General features: G+C 35.3%; 3 protein-coding genes and 1 pseudogene across 4 annotated transcripts; 2 read left to right on the top strand and 2 right to left on the bottom strand.

Annotated features, from left to right (window-relative positions):
• Window positions 1-3596: 3596 nt before the first annotated feature.
• Window positions 3597-4670, bottom strand: LOC142174226 (uncharacterized). The gene is made up of 3 exons (XM_075240019.1): window positions 4520-4670; window positions 4213-4291; window positions 3597-4167 (listed from the first exon to the last, which is right to left on the bottom strand). Exons 1-3 carry the CDS (start codon window positions 4668-4670, stop codon window positions 3597-3599), a joined length of 801 nt encoding a protein of 266 aa, XP_075096120.1.
• A 3531-nt stretch (window positions 4671-8201) lies between these two features.
• Window positions 8202-10014, top strand: LOC107776195 (F-box protein At3g07870-like). Its single transcript, XM_016596058.2, has one exon. The coding sequence runs from the start codon at window positions 8599-8601 to the stop codon at window positions 9772-9774; it is 1176 nt and encodes a 391-aa protein (XP_016451544.2). The 5' UTR covers window positions 8202-8598; the 3' UTR covers window positions 9775-10014.
• Window positions 10015-13815: 3801 nt separating this feature from the next.
• LOC107776194 (uncharacterized) lies at window positions 13816-18032 on the top strand. Of its 2 annotated transcripts, XM_075241393.1 has the most exons (4): window positions 13816-14222; window positions 14783-14994; window positions 15121-15819; window positions 17720-18032. In XM_075241393.1, exons 1-3 carry the CDS (start codon window positions 13906-13908, stop codon window positions 15645-15647), a joined length of 1056 nt encoding a protein of 351 aa, XP_075097494.1. In that variant the 5' UTR covers window positions 13816-13905; the 3' UTR covers window positions 15648-15819; window positions 17720-18032. The 2 variants fall into 2 exon arrangements, with proteins under 2 accessions (XP_075097494.1, XP_075097493.1); XM_075241392.1 differs by having other exon boundaries at window positions 13833-14222; window positions 14783-15819.
• Window positions 18033-19765: 1733 nt separating this feature from the next.
• Window positions 19766-21432, bottom strand: LOC107776197 (F-box protein At3g07870-like; annotated as a pseudogene).
• Between the last annotated feature and the right edge of the window lie 560 nt (window positions 21433-21992).

Below are 21992 nucleotides of genomic sequence, written 5' to 3'. Positions count from 1 at the left end.
CTTATTGTGGTCCTAAAGAAGTAATAAAAAAAAATAATGAAACATGTATTATTTCTTCAAAATAATAAAATTATTTTATAATAGGTAAAACTAAAGCATATTATTAGGAGAATTTTTCACAAAGCACCATCTTTTAGTCCTAATTAGTCATTTATAGATACCATTTGCTATATTACGTTCTATAGATACCTTTTATGTTTTTATACAATGTATTTCATGTATTTAAACGGTTGTATTCATTAATACAAGAAAAAAAATAGGCGTAAAAACGGGAAATCCAGCTAAGTGTTATCTGTATTTAACTGTATTCAAGCGAAATTTTAGCTGTATTAAACTGTATTCAAGCGAAATTTCAGTGAAATACAGTAACTTTTTTGCGCAAATTCTGGCAACTTAAACTTGTTAAAAACGGAAGGAAATCAAATCACATGATAGTCTCCTAATTTAACTCAAAGAACTAAAACATGTACACACTAATTTGTATTTTGCTCAAAGAAAGCAACTCAAAAACGTGAAAAGAAGGAAAAACCAGAGCAACACATCTGATCGAACTTCTCAATTCTCTTCTCCTTTTTTTCTATTGAACACAATAAAATACAATTGAATACAGCTGAATAAATACAACTAACTTCTGCTGAATAAAATAGTTGAATATAACTAACTACAACTGAATACAGTTGTATAAAACACTTGAATACTACTGCCGAATAAAATAGTTAATTACAACTTTTTAATACATCTAAAATATATAAATGAATGCTGCTGAATACATGTGAATACAGTTTCACCTCTTTCATCTGTAAACATGGCTTTCGACAAAATCAAGGTTGAAAACCCTATCGTTGAGATGGACGGTTAGATCTCTTTCTCCTCTACTTTCTCTATCTCTATATTTCTTCTTTTTTTCTTGCTGAAATTTGTTGTTTTATAGATCTGTTTTTGTATGCCAAATAATAATAAAGATTAATTATGCTGTGAAAATACAGAGAGGACAAAGAATTGGAGTAACGTGGGTATGTGGGAGAAGAGAGTAGAGGTGATAATGGCGGAGAAATAGAGATTTAAGGTGGGGGAAGATTTATGAAATGTGGGTTTATGGGAGAAGAGGGTAAAGTGTATGGAAGAAGAGAGAAAGAAGGAGATATACGCTAATTAGGTGAGAGAAAATATAAAAAATGAGAGAGAAAAATATTTTGTAGCATATATGGTGCCTTAATTGTAGGATGGAACTATATTTAGATTTTTTGCTATAAACTATAAAAGGTATTTATAGGATGTAATATTTTAAAATGGTATTTATTTAATATAAATAGGATACTAACCTATTCTATAGGTGGTAAAATTTCCTATTATTAGTCCTGGCAGGAAAGAAGATTCAACTAGATTACCGGCCCATATTAGCAATAAACTAAAAATAGCCACACTTTTTGTTTTTAACCCAATGTACAAAGTGGGTTGATTTTGTTTAGTTTTTTAGCCAGACGTGTCAAAATATTTTTCCCCTTATTTTTAGCATTTATTTTAGGTAATATTTTGATGCCATTCCTAGTTAATTTCAAAATTGTTGCCTTAATAGGAACTCAAATTTGCTCAAAATCTTTACCCCTTCCATTTCCTCAAAACTCTCTCTCACCCCTCCCGATTTACCCAAATCCCTTACACTCTCGATTTTTTCTAAACTCCCACATCACTATATGGTGAATTCTAATTATTATTATGTAATATTAAATTTTCTATTTGATATACATGTTTCTGTAAATAAAATGCATATTCTTTAAATATGATTTGTATATGAGATGTGTAATTCAAATTTCTGTATTTTGGCATATGTGTTGTATAATTAATATATAATTATATATACAACAACTATTTTATGTATATATTATTTGCATATGAGATGTATAATTTAGACATTTATATTATACACATGACATATGTGTTGTTTATTTAACGTAGAATTATATATACAATAATTATTTTATGTTTACAACAACAACATCGCCCTGGTGAAATCCTGAAAAGCTTAGATTTGTAGCGGAAATTGAAGAAGATTATGCTAGGGCTTGAGAGAAAAAGAGAGCATTGAGATAATCTGATATCTTCTTTCTATCGTTCCCAAAACTACAAAGAAAGTTTCAGATATTATCTTTATACAATGGGCAAAATTGAAAAAACATAGTTATCTTAACTATGGGCTAGACCCGGTCCTAATCTCCTGTGGGCTACACCTAATACACATAAATAATCCAAAGATAAAAACAGATCTGTTGCACTGCCTCATGTAATGCCAATACCCCCCTCCCCTCAAGTTGGAGGGTGGGCACACACCCAACTTGCCAGCCAAAGAATGATGAGCCCCACATGTTAAGCACTTAGTGAAAATGTCAGCTAATTGGGAATCAGTAGGAACATGACTTAAAGAAATTAAACCATCAGCCAATTTGGTTCGTATAAAATGACAATCAACCTCAATATGCTTTGTCCTCTCGTGGAAACATGATTTTTTGCTATATGAATAGCAGCCTGATTATCGTAGAAAACTGGAAGAGGAGTAGACACATGTAAACCCGAATCAGACAATAAACGATCCAACCAGGATAATTCAGCAACCACCTTGCTCATAGCTCGATATTCTGCTTCAACAGAGGATAAGGAAACCACATGCTGCTTTTTGGATTTCCAACTAATAAGACTGTCACCCAAAAACACACAAAAACCACTAACCGGACAACGGGAATCGGGGCAGGCAGTCCAATCGCTATCACAATAGCCAACCAAAGAGAAATCAGCACAATTATTTAGAAAAATCCCAACATCTGAAGTGCTCTTTAAGTACCTTAGAACATGCAAGGCTGCAGTCATGTAAGGGACCCTAGGGGTCTGAAGAAAATGGCTAAGGTGTTGAACAACAAAGCAAAGATCGGGGCGAGTGTGGGTAAGAAAATTGAGCTTGCCAATGAGGCTTCTATATGTATCAGGTCTAGGTAAAAGATTACCAACATCAGAGTGCAGCTTTATAATTAAATCAAATGGACAAACAACAAAAGACACTTCAGTACAATTGAAAGCAGCTAGTAAATCAGAGATAAACCTCTTTTGATGCAATAAAACTCCTGAAGAGTGATAATGAAGCTCAATACCCAAGATATAATGAAGAAAGCCCAATCTTTAATTTTAAACTGATCATCGAGAAAACTTTTCAATGCAACAATCTCAACCAAATGCAAGAAACGCAGTGGATTGGGCTGATTTCTTGACAACAAGGAATAATCATTCAAAGAATGGCTATAGCCTCTAAAACAAAGGGCTTGGGACAATTTTGCATACCATTGTCTAGAAGCCTGCCGCAAATCATAAAAAGATTTATTCAATTTGCACACCAAATGGGGAACAGAAGCAGAAGAAGTTGAGGTAACAGAAAATCCTTGAGGAAGCTTCATGTACACTTCTTCATCTAAGTCACCATGTAAAAATGCATTATTAACATTTAATTGGAATAGGGACCACTTTTGTTTGACTGCATAAGCTATAAGACATCGTATAGTACACATTTTAACCATATAAGAAAAGGTCTCATGAAAGTCAATATCCTCTACCTAATTATCACCCCTTATGACTAACCTTGCTTTATATCGCTCCACACTCCCATCAGCTCTACATTTAATTTTATATACCCATTTATAACCAATTGGTTTCTTCCCTTTGAGAAGTTCAACAATGTCCAAAGTCTTATTAGCTTCCAATGCCGCAAACTCCTTCCTCATAGCATCCTGCCAAGATGTATTGGTAGCAGCCTGAGCATAAGATTGAGGCTTAACTGCTGTAGGAGGGGCAACAGAAGTAGAGATAGTAGAGGAGCAAGAGACAGAACGAGGAAGGTTAACCACATAGTCTTGAAGATGAGAAGGAAGATTATGAGATCTGATAGATTTTCTTACTGGATGTAGAGTTGAAACATTAGATGGGACAAGACAATATGGACCATAAATAGGAGGGGAAGAATCAGAAGCAAGGGGATTAGAAGAAGGAGAGGAGGAAGAAAAAGTATCAGACATGGCAGAAGGAAGATTGATTGGAGGTTCATCAAAATAAGTGGGTGCAAAGGAAGGAAGAGAGGAAGGGGAAGAGAGTTGAAGGGGAAAGACAAACTCATGGAAGACAACATCCCTGGAGACAAAAATAGGATAACCAAAAGGATTATAGAGTTTGTACCTTTTTTTGCCAAAACGATAACCAATAAAAACACACGGGACAACCCTAGGTTGAAGCTTATCTCTGTGACATTTGGGCACTGTTGCATAACACAAGCAACCAAAAGACTTCAGATGACTATAAGAAGGAGTTTTGCCATATAAAATTTCAAATGGGGTCTTGTTAGAGATAACAGGCAAGGGAAATCTATTTATCAGGTAAGTAGTTATGAGTACACAATCCCCCCAAAACTTTGTTGGAATTTTGGATTGGAATAATAAAGCTCTGGATGTTTCTAGTAGGTGTCTGTGTTTTCTTTCAACAATACCATTTTGCTGAGGTGTGTATGGACATGTAGTTTGGTGTAGAATTCCATTGTCAGAAAAAAAAAATTGGCAAGCTAAGGATGAGGAACCAAGCTCCAGAGCATTATCACTTCTAATTGTATGTACAGAGAGGTTAAATTGTGTTTTAACCATGGCAATGAATGCTTTAAGCAAAGTAAATTCATTGTTTTTGGAACTCATCAAGTGTGTCCAAGTAGCTCTACTAAAATCATCCACAATTGTTAAAAAATATCTAGCACTAGAATAGGTTTGGGTATGATAAGGCCCCTATGTATCAATGTGAACAAGCTGAAACAAAGTAGAAGTAGATGTGCTATCAGGAAAAGGCAATCTAATTTGTCTAGCTAGAGGACAAATGGGACAAGTAAAAGACTGCTTAGTAGATATTTCAGAAGCAACAGAAGGTATATATTTCATTTTCACAAAAGGAATGTGGCCTATTCTATGATGCCAAAGTACATCAAGGTCATTTATATGTTGCTGAGAAGAAACAGAAGAGGCAGAAGAAGAAGATACACTCTCATTTAAGTTGCATATAGGCTTATTCAAAGAGGAAACATGACTATTATGTATAGACTGCAGAACATTATTCAACGTAGAACTAGGTACATCAGGCACATTGTGCATAATAGTGTTCAAAGTTGAAAGAGAAGAAGATGGAGGAGATAAGGTGGGAAGTTGATGAAGCTTGTATAGACCCTGGTCCAGTCTACCAAGAACCAGAAACTTCTTCCTGAAAAGGTCCTGTACCAAACAGGAACAAGAAGTAAAGATAACTATGCTATGAAATTGTTGAATTAGTCTATGTACAAAAATGAGATTGTACTTGAAAGTGGGAATGTAAAGCACATGATGTAATACAAAAGAAGAATTCAATGTGAGAGATCTTGTACATGTGACCTTCACTTTGTATCCATTGGGCAAAGTGATAAGATAAGGGACCGAAAGTGGTGTAATATCAAAAATGAGATCTTTATCAGAAGTTATATGATCAGTTGCTCCGGAATCCACTGTCCAAATACTTCTAGCTACACTAGTTAACATGCAAGCAGAATAAGCAACACCATTAAACCCAGGCAGAGTAGGAATACTACCAGTAAAGTTAGGGGATCCCACAAAGTTGGGTTGAGGACTAGAATCAACAAGAGTTTCATGTTACAACAAAGTCGTGAGTTGAGTATATTGTTCTTTAGTAAGACCAGGTATGACAACATTCTGACCAGTGGAGACAAAAGTTGGGGTAGACTCATAGTTCCCAGAAGTTGAGGACTCAGCATTTGCAGTAGTTCCAAATTTTTCGCCCGTGGTAAACTTGAAATTTTGGGGAAAACCATTTAATTTATAGCATTTATCAATAGTATGTCCATTCTTCTTACAATACTTGCAGAATAAAGCTTTGTTCTGATCAGAAACCACTCTCTGATTTGTTGAATCAAAATTAACCTTCTTAATATATTGCCTTTGGGGCTGATATTGAGGAGGAAACTTATTAGTTGCATTTGCATTAAAAGAGGCTAGGTCGGGTGTAAAATAGGCATTGGGAATCACTTGTCTCTGCTTTTCATCCTGCAAGAGAATGTTATATACATTGTCAAGTGAAGGAGGTGGGTTCATCATGAGGATATTGCTTCTGACAGTAATGTAAGTTTCATTGAGACCTATTAAGAATTGGTGAACTTTGTTTTCTTCATCTACCTTTAGTAAACGATCTTTTACAACACATGTACATGTGTTTGCATGATTTGAACCCATAATTCCCAACTCATCCCAGAGTTTCTTTAGCTTGTTGAAATATGATGCTATATCAAGAGGACCCTGACATGCAAAAGCTAATTCCTTCTTTATTTCAAATTTTTTTGTCCCATTAATTGTCCCATATCTACTATTTAATTGCTTCCAAATACTTTTAGCAGTATCAGAATACGGAACACTCTCAGCAATTTCAGGTGTGAGGGAGCTGGTTAACCAGGATATAACCATGTTGTTACACCTGTCCCACTGTTTGGATTCAGGGGAACCCATAGAAGGTTTGGGATAGGTACCATCAATGAAAGCGATTTTATTTCTGGCTGACAAGGACACGATAATGCTTCTCCTCCACCCACCAAAACCAGAACCAGGAAAGGGAACAACGACCAGAGACATTCCCTGTATATCATAGGAATGAAGAAATAATGGACTAGAGGCACGAGGAGTATACTCAGAATCACTAGCACTGCTACTATCACTATTTGTCATGATTGAAAAAATACGAAAAATACAAATGCAACACACTAGAAGGATTATTATCGTATTAATATGTTCATCAGTTGCTATGCAAGCAAAATATTATCAGGAGAACAAGAACAAGTAATATCATAAGAGGAACTCAGCTTGTAGACTGGATCAACATCAACAAAGAGTATGAAAATAGAACAGCTTTACCATCCTTCTTCGCAACCAGAGAAGAACAGCCTTGAGAACGAAGACACCACAGCACCGAAATTACACCTCGAAACAGGATGAGGAACGCCATCGAGCCAGAAACCCTAGTTTCGAAGCTTCTCTTCAAATCGGAAAATTTCATACAAAATCACTCGATCTGGCTCCAAATAGATAGATTATACTGTGAAATTAAAGAAAAATCCCATCGAAAAGTGAAAATTGGTGCTAAGATAAAACATCGGCGAAATCAAACTTGAACAAAACTGGGCGAGGGTACCATCAGTGGATTCGGAGACGCAAGATTTACAACATTCCTTGCTCTGATACCATGAAAAGCTTAGATTTGCAGCGGAAATTGAAGAAGATTATGCTAGGGTTTGAGAAAAAAAGAGAGCATTGAGATAATATGATATCTTCTTTCTATCGTCCCAAAACTACAAAGAAGGTTCTAGATATTGTCTTTATACAATGGGCAAAACTGGAAAAACATAGCTATCTTAACTATGGGCTAGACCCGATCCTAATCTCCTGTGGGCTAGGCCCAATACACATAAATAATTCAAAGATAAAAACAGATCTGCTGCACTGCCTCATGTAACGCCAATAAATCCCACTAGTGGGGTCTGAGGAGGGTAGTGTGTACGCAGACCTTATCCAGACCCCGAAGGAATAGAGATGTTGTTTCTGAAAGACCCTCGGCTCAAGAAGACAAAATGACAAAAGGAGACAATATCAGTAACACCACAGAAATAATATGAAAAATATGAACAACATGAAATCAAGAAGAAAGATACAAAGCAAAAGCGAAATAGTATCCCTACCAAACTAGTCTCACAAAGTTATGACATAAGTCAAGACTCAACTACCTCCTAACCTACAACCCTAATACTCGACATCCACATGTTCTTATCAAGTGTCATGTCCTCGGAAATCTGAAGCCTCACCATATCCCGCCTAATCTGTTCCCCCAATACTTCTTAGGCCGCCCTCTACCCTCTTCTTGTGCCCTCCACAACCAGTCGTTCGCACCTCCCTACCGGAGCACCTGGGTTTCTCCTCTAAACATGCCCGAACCATTTGAGCCTCGCAATTATTTTATGTTTATATAATTTATATATGAGATGTACTAATCCCGGCCTTTATGTTATACAAATGGCATGTGCATTATATAATCAATGTATAATCATTTTTTGTATATGATTTTTAGTTTGTGTGTCTAAAAGTCTGTGATTTTTTCGTTTAGTGCATATAATTTATATTTTTATAACATAATAATGTGATTATATCTTTTGAGATTTGGACCAAAAATTTCGCTAGGTATTGGAAATGAACGTGATCCTCGGCTGACTTTTTGTGCTCTGTTTTCCGCTTCTTATTCGTTTGAAGTTGTTAGAGTAGAAGTTTCTGATAAAACGGGATTTGATTTGAGCATCTAATTGATTTGAAGAAAAAAAAGTTGTATTTAAATTTGTATTTCCTTGTGGAGCTCATTTTCTTTTTCAGCAACCAAAACAACCAAGGCCAAAACCCTAAAAATTGGCGACTTGTTTCAAGAAATTAGCATGGAAAAAAAATGGAGATGGAAGACAGCCATGGACGCCAAGAACCATGAACCACGAAGCTAAGTTTCTGAATTATGGACCTACCAATGGTGATTATGTTGGAAATTCTTTCGAAATTGCCAATCAAGTCCATTTTCTGCTGTAAGGTTGTTTGCAAACTTTGGTATAAACTTTTAACTTCTGACCCTTTATTTCTTAACATGTTTCACAAAAGATCACCTTTTTCCTGCCTTTTGCTTTCGGACATTGATGCACCTATCACTCTCATTGAACTCAAACCAGATTTTGATTGTTATTCTTGCCCAGTAAACAAACCCATTGTGTTAAACCCTAAATTTCACCTCCCTCCACTTAATAATCTTGGTGTTGGTTTTGTTAAACAAACCTTGAGATTAATTGGTACATGTAATGGGCTTATTGGGTTGTTAAGTAAGAATCATTCAATTTACGTTAGCAATCCTCTTTTGGGTGAGTATTTCAAGGTTAAATTGCCCGAAAGGGAGAAACGAGTTAGTCAGATTATTTATGGATTTTGCTTTAGTGAGGTTTCTGGACAGTATAAAGTATTGAAATTATTAAATAGGAAATTCCAGGATCATGATCCTAAAGTATCTGAATTGGAGGTTTATACTCTTGGAGTTGATGAGAAATGGAGAAATGTGGGCAAAGCTCCATACCCTTTATGGGGATCACTTAGCAAGGTTAATGTGAATGGTGCTCTTCATTGGCTAGATGATGAAGATACTGAAAAAGGTGCCAGAATTTGCTCCTTTAATATTACGACAGAAGAGGTGAAGCCCGTGTCAGCTCCACCCGGTCTGAAAACTCTATCCTTGCTGTTGATGCTAGCAGAGTTGAGGAATTGTCTGTGTTTATCTGATTATAGCGATGAACAACATGTTGATATATGGTGGATGAGAGAGTATGGGGTTGCTGAATCTTGGACTAAAGATCGCATTTTAATGGATTCTATTCCGCGTGATATCTGTGATACTAAATATATACCGACCATAATTTGGAAAGATGGAGAAATCTTGATGCGAAGCCATCGTGGCACACAACTCGTTTCTTACAACCCAAAAGAGAAGAAGTTCAGGAAGGTTCATGTTTACGGTTGTGGCATTGACGCGACTAAATACGTTCCAAGTTTTTACTCACTCAATCCAAGTTTTTACTCACTCAAGACTGTCATGGGGGACGATTTTCAAGTGTCAAGTGTTTATTCGATGACTGAGATAAAAAAAGGGTAGCCCGTTGTACTAAACTCCCGCTATGCGCAGGGTCCGGGGGACCGCAAGGGTCTGCTGTACGCAGCCTTAGTTTAGTAGTAGCATTTGTTCTGTCTTACTTCCTCTGGGATATGATGTTTTGCATCTTTGTTTCTGGTGTAGTTTAGTTTAAAACAGTGACTTTTACTGTTTTGTTGATGGTTGTGAATTCTGGTAGAAGAACAACTCTGCCTATATAAGTACATGTTTTCCATTTTCACACTCCTAATTACTTGCATTGCAAAATCTCCAAATCTGCATTTCTTTTATCCATTCCATCTTGCATCTGTATTCTTGGTAATGACTAACAATTTTAGGTACATTCACCAAATTAGAGGCTTGTTGTTACTGTTCTATTGTCTCTTTTCATCTTCTTGTGTCGAGAGTTTATCGGAAACAGCCTTTCTACCCCAGGGTAGGGTAAGGTCTGCGTACGCATTACCCTCCCCAGACCCCACTTGTAGTATTATACAGAGTTGTTATTGTTGTTACCAAAGTAGAGGCAATTAGGATTGAGACTATATATATCTGCTCTTTTCCAGCATAGAAGGCAGCGCTTTTCATTTTCTCCAATACATGTGACTGAGGTGACATGGACAATGATGATTCATATAGCCGACTCCCTCTTTTTGTTGTTGTGTATGAAGTTAAAACTGCCTTGACCTTATAGTTTAGAGACTAGTAAATTTTTGGTATTTAGTGAGAAACTAGTTTCAGAGTTACTTCTTTTCTTAAATAATGGTGCTGAAATTTCTGCTAAAACCATTAAGGAAATTTCTGTTAAAACTGCAACCGACCTTATACTTCTTTTTTCTTGTATACTTATGTGTTTCTAAAGTATGGACCTGATAAGTACTGTTTCTTATTTAGAAATTAAACTAACTTGCTACCTGATTTTAACATTAGTTTTTAGTTTATTTTACTAAACTTTTAGTAAACATTGTCTCAATATTCTAAGATAATTCATATATCTAGGAAATTTCTTCCAACCTTCTCAGAAACAGCATGACCCTTATCTGACTATAAAACCCTTGTACCTAAAATAAAAAAATTCTGTCTGCATTAAGTATTCTCCATTGAGTTTCACTTCTTAACAATATAAAAGAATTTCTATTCTACTAGATTAGAATACCTAAATGATAATTACAGGTAGTTCTGTCCATGAAAATTGAGATTAGTAAACCGAAAAACAAGGTACGTCACATGCTAAATAAAGCATATCACCTTGCTAGCTATAACATGCATGTTAAAAATACACTGATAGAGTAAAACTTCTTTTCATTAAGCCCTCCCAAAACATCTCCATCTACTGTCAAACACATGAAATGTTTGTTTCTATGTTGAATTGGTGTGGGATTAATAAATAAACAGATTAAACTACCGCCATTTTGTCACTAACGCAATAAATTATTCTTTTCAGCTTTTGACTATATGACAATCTGTTCCTGCACAGAAGCTTGAATTTTAAATTAAAAAACTACCTCCGGAATATGATGTTTTGTTTCTGTGTTTTTGGTATAGTTTAGTTTAAAAGCAGGGAGACCCTTCCATAAAGCAAGTAAAACAATTGTTTTAGGTCTCATATTTGTGGGGGGCCCATTTTTTGTTATACCTAATAGATTATGTATAAGTTTAAAAAAAAGTTCTCTAAAGTGAAAAAATTTAATTTCTATCTTTAACAAATATAGAGAAGAAGGATTTGCAACTGCTATGATTTCTACCAAGGAAATTGCACTTGAAATGAATATCGAACCCGAATTTCGTAAGAAACGTGTGATATATAGGAAGTAACAATTTGATGCAAATGTTATAATGAAATCTCAAAATCTTTCGAAGAGTCCTTTAGAGTTGATTACTTTTATACATAATAGACAAGACTATTTTTTCACTTCAAAATAGATTTGAACAATTCGAAGCATATGAAAATATCTTTGGTTTTCTATTTGGCAGTAAAAACTAAGATCACTAGATGATAGAAATTTGAAAAAACATTGCCATAATCTTGAATAGTCCTTAGAGCATAATAATCAATTTGATATTGATGGTTCAGATTTGTTTTCTAAATTAAAAGTATTAAGGAAAATAGTACAATTAGAAGATAACAGTTTAATTGATACACTTAATCAAATAAAAAGATTTAATTCTTTTCCAAATGCCTAATTTGTTTATGGGATAATGTTCATAACTCATGTTACCGTTGCTTCAGCGGAAAGAAGTTTTCAAAATTAAAATTGATAAAATCTTACCTAAGAACAACAATGTCACAAGAAGGGTTAAATGGATTAGTTATATTATTAATTGAGAAATACTTACTAGGAGGTATTGGTTATAAGCAAATCATTAATAGCTTCGTATCTAAGAAAAGTAAAAGATAAAAAAAATAAAAAATAGACTTCAAACAAATAATGAAAAAAATTAAAAAAATTAAGGCGCCTCATAAAGTTTGGCTTTAGGTCACAAAATTCGTCGGGCCGGGAACTTCTCACCCCGAGGGAGGCGGGAAGCGGTAGCTTCTAGAATGGAAGCTTCTCCTTTACTTTTTTAGAGCGTATCGCTATTTTGAAATAAAAAAAAGGTTTATGGATGAAGTAATCGGAATGACAAGTGGTTACGGTTGCGGAAAGCGGAGAAAGTCGGGAACCGTCGGTTACCTTTTGAATCAAAGTAGCGACAAGCCGAGTATTACGACTACAGGGGGAGAAGCAAAGCTTCGTAGACAGCTTCGCTTCCTCCTCGCTTCTTTCCTGGCGACTAGCTTCTCAAGTGGGCGGCTTGGTAAGCAAGCTATCTTCAGCATCGGAGGAAATTTGCATTTACAAAGTCTTCAAAGCTGCATTTCTTTTATCAGTTCCATCTTGCATCTGTATACTTGGTAATGACTTACAATTTTAGGCACACATAAGATTGGAAGCAAATGGGAATGAGACTGTACGTATCTACTCCGTTTCAGCACAGAAGGCAGCACTTTTCATTATTTCTTATACAATGATGATTCATATAGCCGACTCCCACTTTTTGTTGTTGTATATGAAGTTAAAACTGCTTTCTACCTTATAGTGAGAAACTACTTTCAGAAATACTTCTTTTCTTCAATATTGGTGCTAAAATTTCTGCTAAAACCATTAATGTAGCTCATGCGTGTCTATTTAGGTTTTGTTCTTTCATTTTCTGCAATTAGCTTTCATGGATTTTCCTTTCCCTTACATATGGAACTCTTGAAGTTGCATTATATTCACCTGGCTTGACCTATATTTCCAGATTTTGGAGAAATGAAAAGAAACATGTTTATTTTGTTTCTAGTTTTTTTCTTACTGAACTTTTAGTAAATGTTGTTTCAATATTCTATGATAGTTCATGCATCAAGGAAATTTCCTCCAACCTTCTCAGAAACAGCATGGCAGTATATTATCCTGACTAGAAAACACCTGCAGTGAGATAAAAAATTGATTTGTCTTCATTAAATATTTTTTATTGAGTTTAACTTCTATGCACTAACAATATAAAATAATTTTTATACTTTTAGAATACCTAAATGATAATTACAGGTGGGATTAGTAAACCGAAAAATAAAGCATATCACCTTGCTAGCTATAACATGCATGTTAAAAATACACTGATAGAGTAAAACTTCTTTTCATTAAGCCCTCCCAAAACATCTCCATCTACTGTCAAACATATAAAATGTTTGTTTATATGTTAAATAGGTGTGGGATTAATAAATACACAGAATAAACCATGCCACTTTTTCACTAAAGCAATAAATTATTCTTTTCAGCTTTGACTATTTGATAAGTTGTTCCTGTGCAGAAGCTTGAATTTTAAATTAAACAAGATCATGATCTCCATGATATCCTTCACACACAAGAAATGGTGTGGACACTTGGAACAAATTCCTTAGATAGAACCTATGTGGATTGCTGCAGAAAGTCAACCTAAAACTAACAGAAGGCCAAAATAATAGTAATAATTTATCAACATGTTGATGACTAGCTGATTCTATGGCCTAATGAGTCATTTTTAGTTATATATATATAGCTATACAGATTATTAACATGATCCACATAGAAATTTTTAAGACAGAAATTACAAACAATTCATCAGTTTTTGCTGAAAATGTATGTAACAAGGCCTCTTTCTTACTACCAACAGAATCCAGATGCTCTTTCATTACCTCCTGAAGGTCCAAATTCAGGTTACTTAGTGGTTCAAGATGAGGAATCTGAAACATATTGTTGTTTTGGACTTTGCAAAAATCATGATCTCATGGACCTTCCTTTCCCTCAGAACAAGAATCTAACTGTTCGATACGAAACTGGTGATGGTGAGCACAAGATTATTCTCAAGGAAGATGTAATGTTCATTCCAGTTCTTAATAAACCACTGTCCTCCAATCAATATTATGCTATCAAGCCTCATGGAAAGAGCAAAGGGTATGTTACTGTATCTACACATTTAATTTTGTGTGACAGTCTAATTATATGTTTTGATATTCGACACGAGCCAGTAATAGCGTAAATATGAATCTTCTCATTCCTGTCTGCACTTTAGAAGAAATCAGCATACGAAGTTCAGCCTCATTATTGTGTATTAGCCTTTCATTAATTGGAGTGCATAACAATTTATTATGGCAAAACTCATTTTCTGGTTTTATATCTTTGCCTGAATAAACCAAGGTCAAGGGAGGATCTACATGATCCAAAGGGGGTTGAATTAAATCCCTTTGGTAAAAAAAATTATACCGTGCAAATAGGGGTAAAACCAACTTCTTTTTATATATATGGTATTTATATAACTATATGTGTGTTTATGTGTATTATAACATCTCCTTTTAGTATAGTGGCAAAGGCGACCCAAAAAATGCTTTAGGCTGAAGGTTTGGATCTCAAGTTCGACATTCTTGAAGTTTTTGAATTCCCTAGTTAGAGTTTCTGCTTTGGCCATTATGACCAAGGTAATGAATCTTACAATTCCCCGATTGGCCTTTTCGCAGAAAAGCATTCATGTGTTCAAAGGAGGAAGACAAACAAAACTGCTGTTTCTGCAGATGTATACGTGACGTTAAACCCAAGCCATTAGATCCAGAGGAGGTATATCAGCAGTGTGAGATCTGTCTATATGTTACAAGTTGCAGTGGAAAAGGTCGCTTTTTTGCTAAATCTCTTGCTCCTGATGGTTTTCCACCGCGGTTTCTAAGGCGAAAAGGTTGGTATCTTTGTGCCAAAACTCCTAAAAGTTATGAACTAAGTGATGATGCTCTAGGCCTAAATGCTGAGTTGAGGCAACAACTTCCAGAGTTCAATCTCACACCATCTTGTAAAACTTCTGAAGCTGTGGTTGTAGGGAAATGGTATTGTCCTTTCATGTTTATCAAAGATGGAACAGTCAAAGAGCGAATGGAGAGATCAATGTTCTATGAAATGACACTTGAACAGAAATGGGAGCAGTTTTTCACTTGTCAAAATGACTACAATAATGAAGGGAATTCAGTACTTGTGGATGTTGTTCTTGACACAAAAATTGTCCTTATTGCTGAAAGTAAAGCAAAATGGGATGAATCAAATGTTGTTGAGGGAGTAATATGGTTTAGAAGCTATGATAAAAATGGAAAAGAAATACCAAGTGTGGGATTGAGACAAGAAATAGTACAAAGAATGAAGTGGGAACAAGAAAGAGGTGGATGGCAAAATAAAGGAAGAATTAAACAAGTTCAACAATACAGAGAAAAGGTTAGTAAATGGAAGAAATTCAGTTCCTATGTCTTGATTGAAAGGTTTGTGTTGAGGAGAATGGATAAAAGCTTGGTGATGACTTATGATTTCAAGCACATTGACAAGCTTAAGAGCATATGGGAGTAATGTTAGGTGGCGCACACAAAATTCTGCATAAGTATCGTCGACTTGTTATCACAGCTCGACTTATACAAAGTTTACATGTCGGCTTGTTATCACAACTCAACTTGTACACGACAGCCCACCCACCGTGACATGCACAGAACCATAGCATGGATGACGCATATTGTTACATCCCGTAAGTTTAACAACTTTGATACCGTTATATATATTTGATATGATATTTTGAGTGGAATATTTTTGTAAAATAGTTTGAGAAAAAAATATGATTTTATATAGTTATTAATATTACTACTTTCGAATAAATTTTAAATTATACACATAATACGAGAAAGTTTATAAATGAGATTTTCGTTATTTTAAAAATAGAAAAAAAAATTCCCGCAAGAAAAAAAGGGTTATCTCTTTACCATTTTCAGAATTAAGAGTACGGAAAATTTGTACTCTTTATATGAAATTAGAAAAATTAGAAGTTGATAAAATATATATATTTTTACATGGATATTTTAATAAAATACTAGTGTATATATTGATTTTATATGATACCACATGACCATAATAGTAAGGTATATAAAGTGTGTTAAAAGTGAGTAGTATTTTAAGTAATTTGATATAATTCTTAATTATGTGGATAATTGGACAATTAATAAATTTTAGTGGGAGATTAATTAAAAATCTTTGGATAAGTTTAAATAACCTTAGGTGGAAACTTGTGGTTTAGAAAAAGTGTGACTCATATCTTTAATAATATAGGTGACATGATTTAGAGCGGAGGAATATTTATAAAAAGTAAAAACGAAGGGGTGGAAAAGGAACACACAGGGCTGTAGCTTTGGTTAAATAATTCTGGCTTCAATTCTTGCGTTAGTTTGGCTCTCTCCTTCCATCGTTGTTAGTGCTTTTTCTTTCATTTCTTGCTTTCCAATTATTTTGTTCCAATAGTCTAAGTTTTGTCATGGATGCTCGTTACATAACACCAGTAAGAGTCCATTTGCATGAGCAAAAGAAATGTGGATGTGGATCACCTACTGTTAACTTCATGGTGGACTTATGCACATAAACTATTCCTCTCTAATCTGTTATAGGTATTACCTTAACAGATGGAAAAGTTTTTTGCAAGTTGGAGGATGAAAAAAAAAAAAGTTGAACAAGAAAGAAAAAAGCATGGGATATTTCTTTCTTTTGTATATTTTTTTTTGGTTGATTTGGAGAGAAATAGTAGAATACGTAAGGTGTGGAGAACTCTATGTGAGGGGGTTAAAAGTTTGTCTTCCTTATTTACATCTAAAAATTGGTATCATGGACACTGGTCCACAGCTGCTGCTGTGGTCTGTTTTTCTCTTCACTAGTGGGATTGTCAAGAGAATTGGCTCAGGTATGTTAAAGTTATCCCTTCTTTCTTTTGGCATGATCCATACGATATAAACGAAACGAGAAAATACACAACTTCCATAAATGACTTTATTCATAGAAGTATTAGTAATGCCTACGTTCTTGAATTCCCATGTATCCTATTACTTTATCCTCTGTTCATGGGTCTCGGAAAAATACGTAAAGTTGAAAAAAGTTTATTTCATGATATTATTCAAAGGCATAATGGTCTTGTGATATTCCGAAAGATTTTATTAACGTACTTTCCATGCATTGCATTCATTTACATGTGCATTTACCCATGACTCAGACGGCGTTATATACGCGTATATATGTATATATATGTATATGGGATATGGTAAAGGTTATGGCGTTATATACGCACCACCACCTGATCAGTTGGTATACGATGATGATATTGCCCACAGTGGCTAAAATGATATGATGGAATGTCCTCAGAGGCTTGACGATGTTATGTACGTACATACCTATGCATTACATGACATTTATACGCATATGCATGACATTATAAATATTTCACGATTTACAGAGTCGTCCAGACTTACAGGTTGAGTCATTTACTCTATATTTCTTCCATGTCTTAAATTAATGTTGACTTATTATTATGTTTCAGTTCTGCCTTACATACTCAGTACATTATTCGTACTGACGTTCTTTTATTGGGGACGCTACATTCATGCCTGCAGGTATAGATAAACAGTTTGACGAGCCCTCATAGTAGATGAAGTTTGCACTTAGCTTCACTCAGTAAGACTCCACCTCATTCGGAGTGCAGCCGAATCTATGAGTCATCGTGTCAGAGTCATCGTGTCAGAGTTTTTCTACAGACTTATGGGTAGGCTGGTACCCCGTCCCATTTGATGTCGAATAATCCTAGAGGCTTTGAAGATAGAGGTTCAATATATACAGTATGTCAGAGGCTTTAACGGTCCATATGTATTCATGTTTTAAGAAAAAATGGTTCAGTGATAAATGTTTTCCACTTACAATTTTATATTATGAGTTGTGGTCGCGTTGCCCATGATAGTTATAAAAAGGAATGGATAAGTTACGGAGTGGTTCATTCGGGCCACTACGACACTGGGTGCTAACCACGCCTCCCCAGGTTCGGGGCGTGACACATATATATTATGTATAATTTTTTTCTAAACGGTGTTGAATGGTACCTTTTGCTCAAGGATGTTTTTGATGTTTCTGCGTGCATGTGTGACAATATCTTGGATCCAGTGTCAAATTTTGATAAAAGACATGGGCATAATATTCTACTCTAGCCTATTCTTCCACTTCAGGTTGTTTAGTTGTACTAAACACTTTTGACAATCTGTCGTATATAAGTGACTAGAACATGATAATTCAAAGACAAAGCTTAGCTGATGGTAGTAACATGCCATTGTTTGTTGCAGCTACTGAAACTAGAAAGCTTTTTACATAATAGTGCAGAGGATTAGGCTTTTTTGAACTGTCCTTCACAATCAGATCAATATGCTTTGACATTTAGCAGAGTGAATTGTCCTAAACTCCAATGAAAGAGCATTTATCAAACTTTCAATTTGACAACAAAATTGCTGTTTATGCCATATTCCAAGTCATTATGCAGAAAAATACACGAAGATCTTGCAAGGTTTTCTTTTCTTGGAAAATATCTCTGGTGATTAGTTGGTGAGCGAAAAACATATCTTCTAGAAAAAAAAATTATATTAACGATCAATTGTATTAGCAAATCTGATGATCACTTTAGTAAGTTATACTGAAAGGACACCCTTTACTGACATAGGCATATGGATATAAGTTATCTTGTTAGTCATACTGCTTCTTCTTATTTGCTAGAATTTGATGAAAAATTTGAGCAAATTCGAAGCACGCTAGTGCCAAGGAAACCCATAAAACTTGCTCATTCGAAGATTAATAGGTAGTGAAAATAGACTATAAGCCTGTTGCTCAAGAAAATCACCAACTAAGGAAAGAAGGCTACTCCGGTGCACTAAGCTACCACTATGTGCATGGTCTGGGGAAGGGCCGGACCACAAGGGTCTATTGTATGTAGCCTTACCCTGTAATTCTGCAAGAGGCTATTTCCGCAGCCCAATCGGTGACCTCCTGGTCATATTGCAGCAACTTTACCAATTACGCTAAGACTGCCCTTTACACCAACTAAGGAAAGAACAACAACAACAACTCAGTATAATCTCACTAGTGGGGTCAGGGGAGGGTAGTGTGTACGCAGACCTTACCCCTACCCTGGAGTAGAGAGGTTGTTTCCAAATAGACCATCGGCATCCTTTCCTCCAAGAACTCCCCACCTTGCTCTTGGGGTGAATCAAACTCACAACCTCTTGGTTGGAAGTGGGGGTTGCTTACCATCAGAGCAACCCCTCTTGTCAAACTAAGGAAAGAACTAGTTAAAAAATCATGACATAACTTAAACGTTCATTTCTTCCAATTGATGCACCCTCTTAACTTTACAAAATTCATGTCTTGTTTACCCCAAACAAGGCTACCAAAGTATCCCTTATCAATCAAAATGCACTTCTTGAAAGTAAATATGCCTGATTTGTAGGCCAACATTTTGCTCCTTCGTAGTTCATTCTATTCACACAAGTGCGGAATGAAATGAATAGAAGAAATGCAGCTTCGGAACTTTGCAATGCAAGTAAATCAAGAATGTTAAAATGGACGACATATGCTTATAAAGGCAAAGTTATCGTTCTACCAGAACACAAAAGCATCCACAAAACAGTTAAAGTTGCCGGGTTTTAAACTAAACTATACCAGAAACAGTGATGCAAAACATCATATCCTGGACGAAGTAAGACAAAACAAATACTCTATCCGTTCCAGTTTATGTAAACCTATTTCCTTTTTGGTTCGTTCCAAAAAGAATGAACCCTTTCTAAATTTGGAAACAATTTAGATTAAATTCTCAATTCTACCCTTAGTGAGAATTTTTTATAACCACACAAATACCGTGAATCCCTTTTTGAGTTGTTTAGGACCACAAAGTTCAAAAGTTTTCATTTTTTCTTAAACCCCGCGCCCAGTCAAATAGGTTTACATAAATTGGAACAGATGTAGTACTAAACTATCTCAGTCTTCGGATAAACATTTGAGACTTGAAAGTTTTCCCCCATGACAGTCTTGAGTGAGTAAAAATTTGGAATGTATCTAGTCGCTGCAGTGCCATTACCATAAACTTTCACCTTCCTAAACTTCGTCATTTTGGGCTGTAAGAAACTAGTTGTGTGCCACGCTCGTGTTGCATCAAGATTTCTCCATCTTTCCAAATTATGATTGGTACATATCTAGCATCACAGATATCACGCGGAATAGAATCCATCAAAATGCGATCTTTAATCCAAGATTCAGCTATTCCATACTCTTTCATCCACCATATATCAACATGTGTCATATAACTATTATCAGGCAAACACAAACAATTCCCTAATTCTACTAGCCTCAAGCAAAAGGATGGAGTTTCCAAACCAGGTGGAGCTGGCACGGGCTTCACCTCTTCTGTCCCATTATTAAAGGAGTAAATGCTAGCACTTTTTTCAGTATTTTCATCATCTAGCCAATGAAGAGCACCAGTTACATTAACACTACCATGAAACGATCCACATAAAGGATATGGAGCCTTACCCGCATTTCTCCATTCGCTATCAACTCCAAGAATGTAAACATCCAATTCAGATACTTCAGGACGACCACGAAACTTCCTAACTACTGATCTCAATACTTTATACTGTTCAGATCCTTCACTAAAGCAAAACGCATAAGCAACACGACGAACTCTTTTCTCATATTCGGGTAATTTAACCTTGAAATACTCACCCAAAAGTGGATTGCTAATGTAAAGCGAATGATTTTCATCATACTTATCACTATCCATCAAACGTATGAACCCATTACAAGAACCAATTATTTCCAACTTTGGTTTATACAAACCGCCAATTTTCGGTTTTAGTTGAGGGAGGTGAAACTTAGGACCCAATATAACTGGCCTATTTCGGGGGCGAGAGTAATAATCATAACCAGCTTTAAGTTCAATAATTGCAGCGTTAAAGCAATCAACCGAAAGCAAAATGCAAGGAAAATTAAGCGATCTTGTCTGATACATGGTAATAAATAAAGGGTCAGAAGTTATAAGATTATACCAACGTTTGCAAACGCTCTTAGCGCGGAAAATGGGTTTGATTGGCAATCTTGAAAGGATTTCCACCATAATCGACCTTGGTAGGTCCATAATTGTGATTTCATAGGCTCTTCTTCTTTTGCAATCACAATCAGATTTGACAAATACATATTTTTTAACGATCTTTTGTTTTTGGTTCTTGAAATTGCTTAGTATTGAGTTTGAGACAGCGATAGGGACATCAAAAAGCTTGGTCACATTGGCTTCCATTTTTTCTCTTACTTTTTCTTTTGGTGGAGAAGTCGCTAATTTTAAGGGCTTTGGCCTTTGGGAGTTTTGACGCGGAAAATGACTGGAATTGGCGGGAGTAATAAACAAATATTTTCTATGGATTACATTTATTAATATTTGGGATAATAGTACTTCCTCCCCTCCCCCTCCTCCCCCATTTAGTGGTAAATACTGACTTACCAAATTTAATCTTTAATTAAATAATATATATGTTCTTGATCCCTTTATATAGGAAACATGTTATATTTGGAGTATCTTTAGAAGTATATTGCCATCAAATATGGGGTAACAACAACAATAACACACCCAAATTGATCTCACAAGTAGTATCTAGGGAGGGTAGAGTCTATTCAGACGTTATCACTACCTTGTATGACGTAGAACGACTGTTTCCAATAGACCATTGGCTCAAAAAATATATTCTCAAAATAGGTTTGAAAATATAAGAGTAGATAAATTATGAAAAAATATTCCAAAAAACGAAAATATTGATAACAGAAATAATATAATAACCAAAGCAAAATAAAAATAACAAAGTA

This window comes from Nicotiana tabacum, chromosome 20 (assembly GCF_000715075.1).
Source record: "Nicotiana tabacum cultivar K326 chromosome 20, ASM71507v2, whole genome shotgun sequence".
Taxonomy (NCBI): domain Eukaryota; kingdom Viridiplantae; phylum Streptophyta; class Magnoliopsida; order Solanales; family Solanaceae; genus Nicotiana; species Nicotiana tabacum.
Note: the sequence above shows the minus strand (reverse complement) of the source record. Positions and strands in the feature narration are given on the sequence as shown.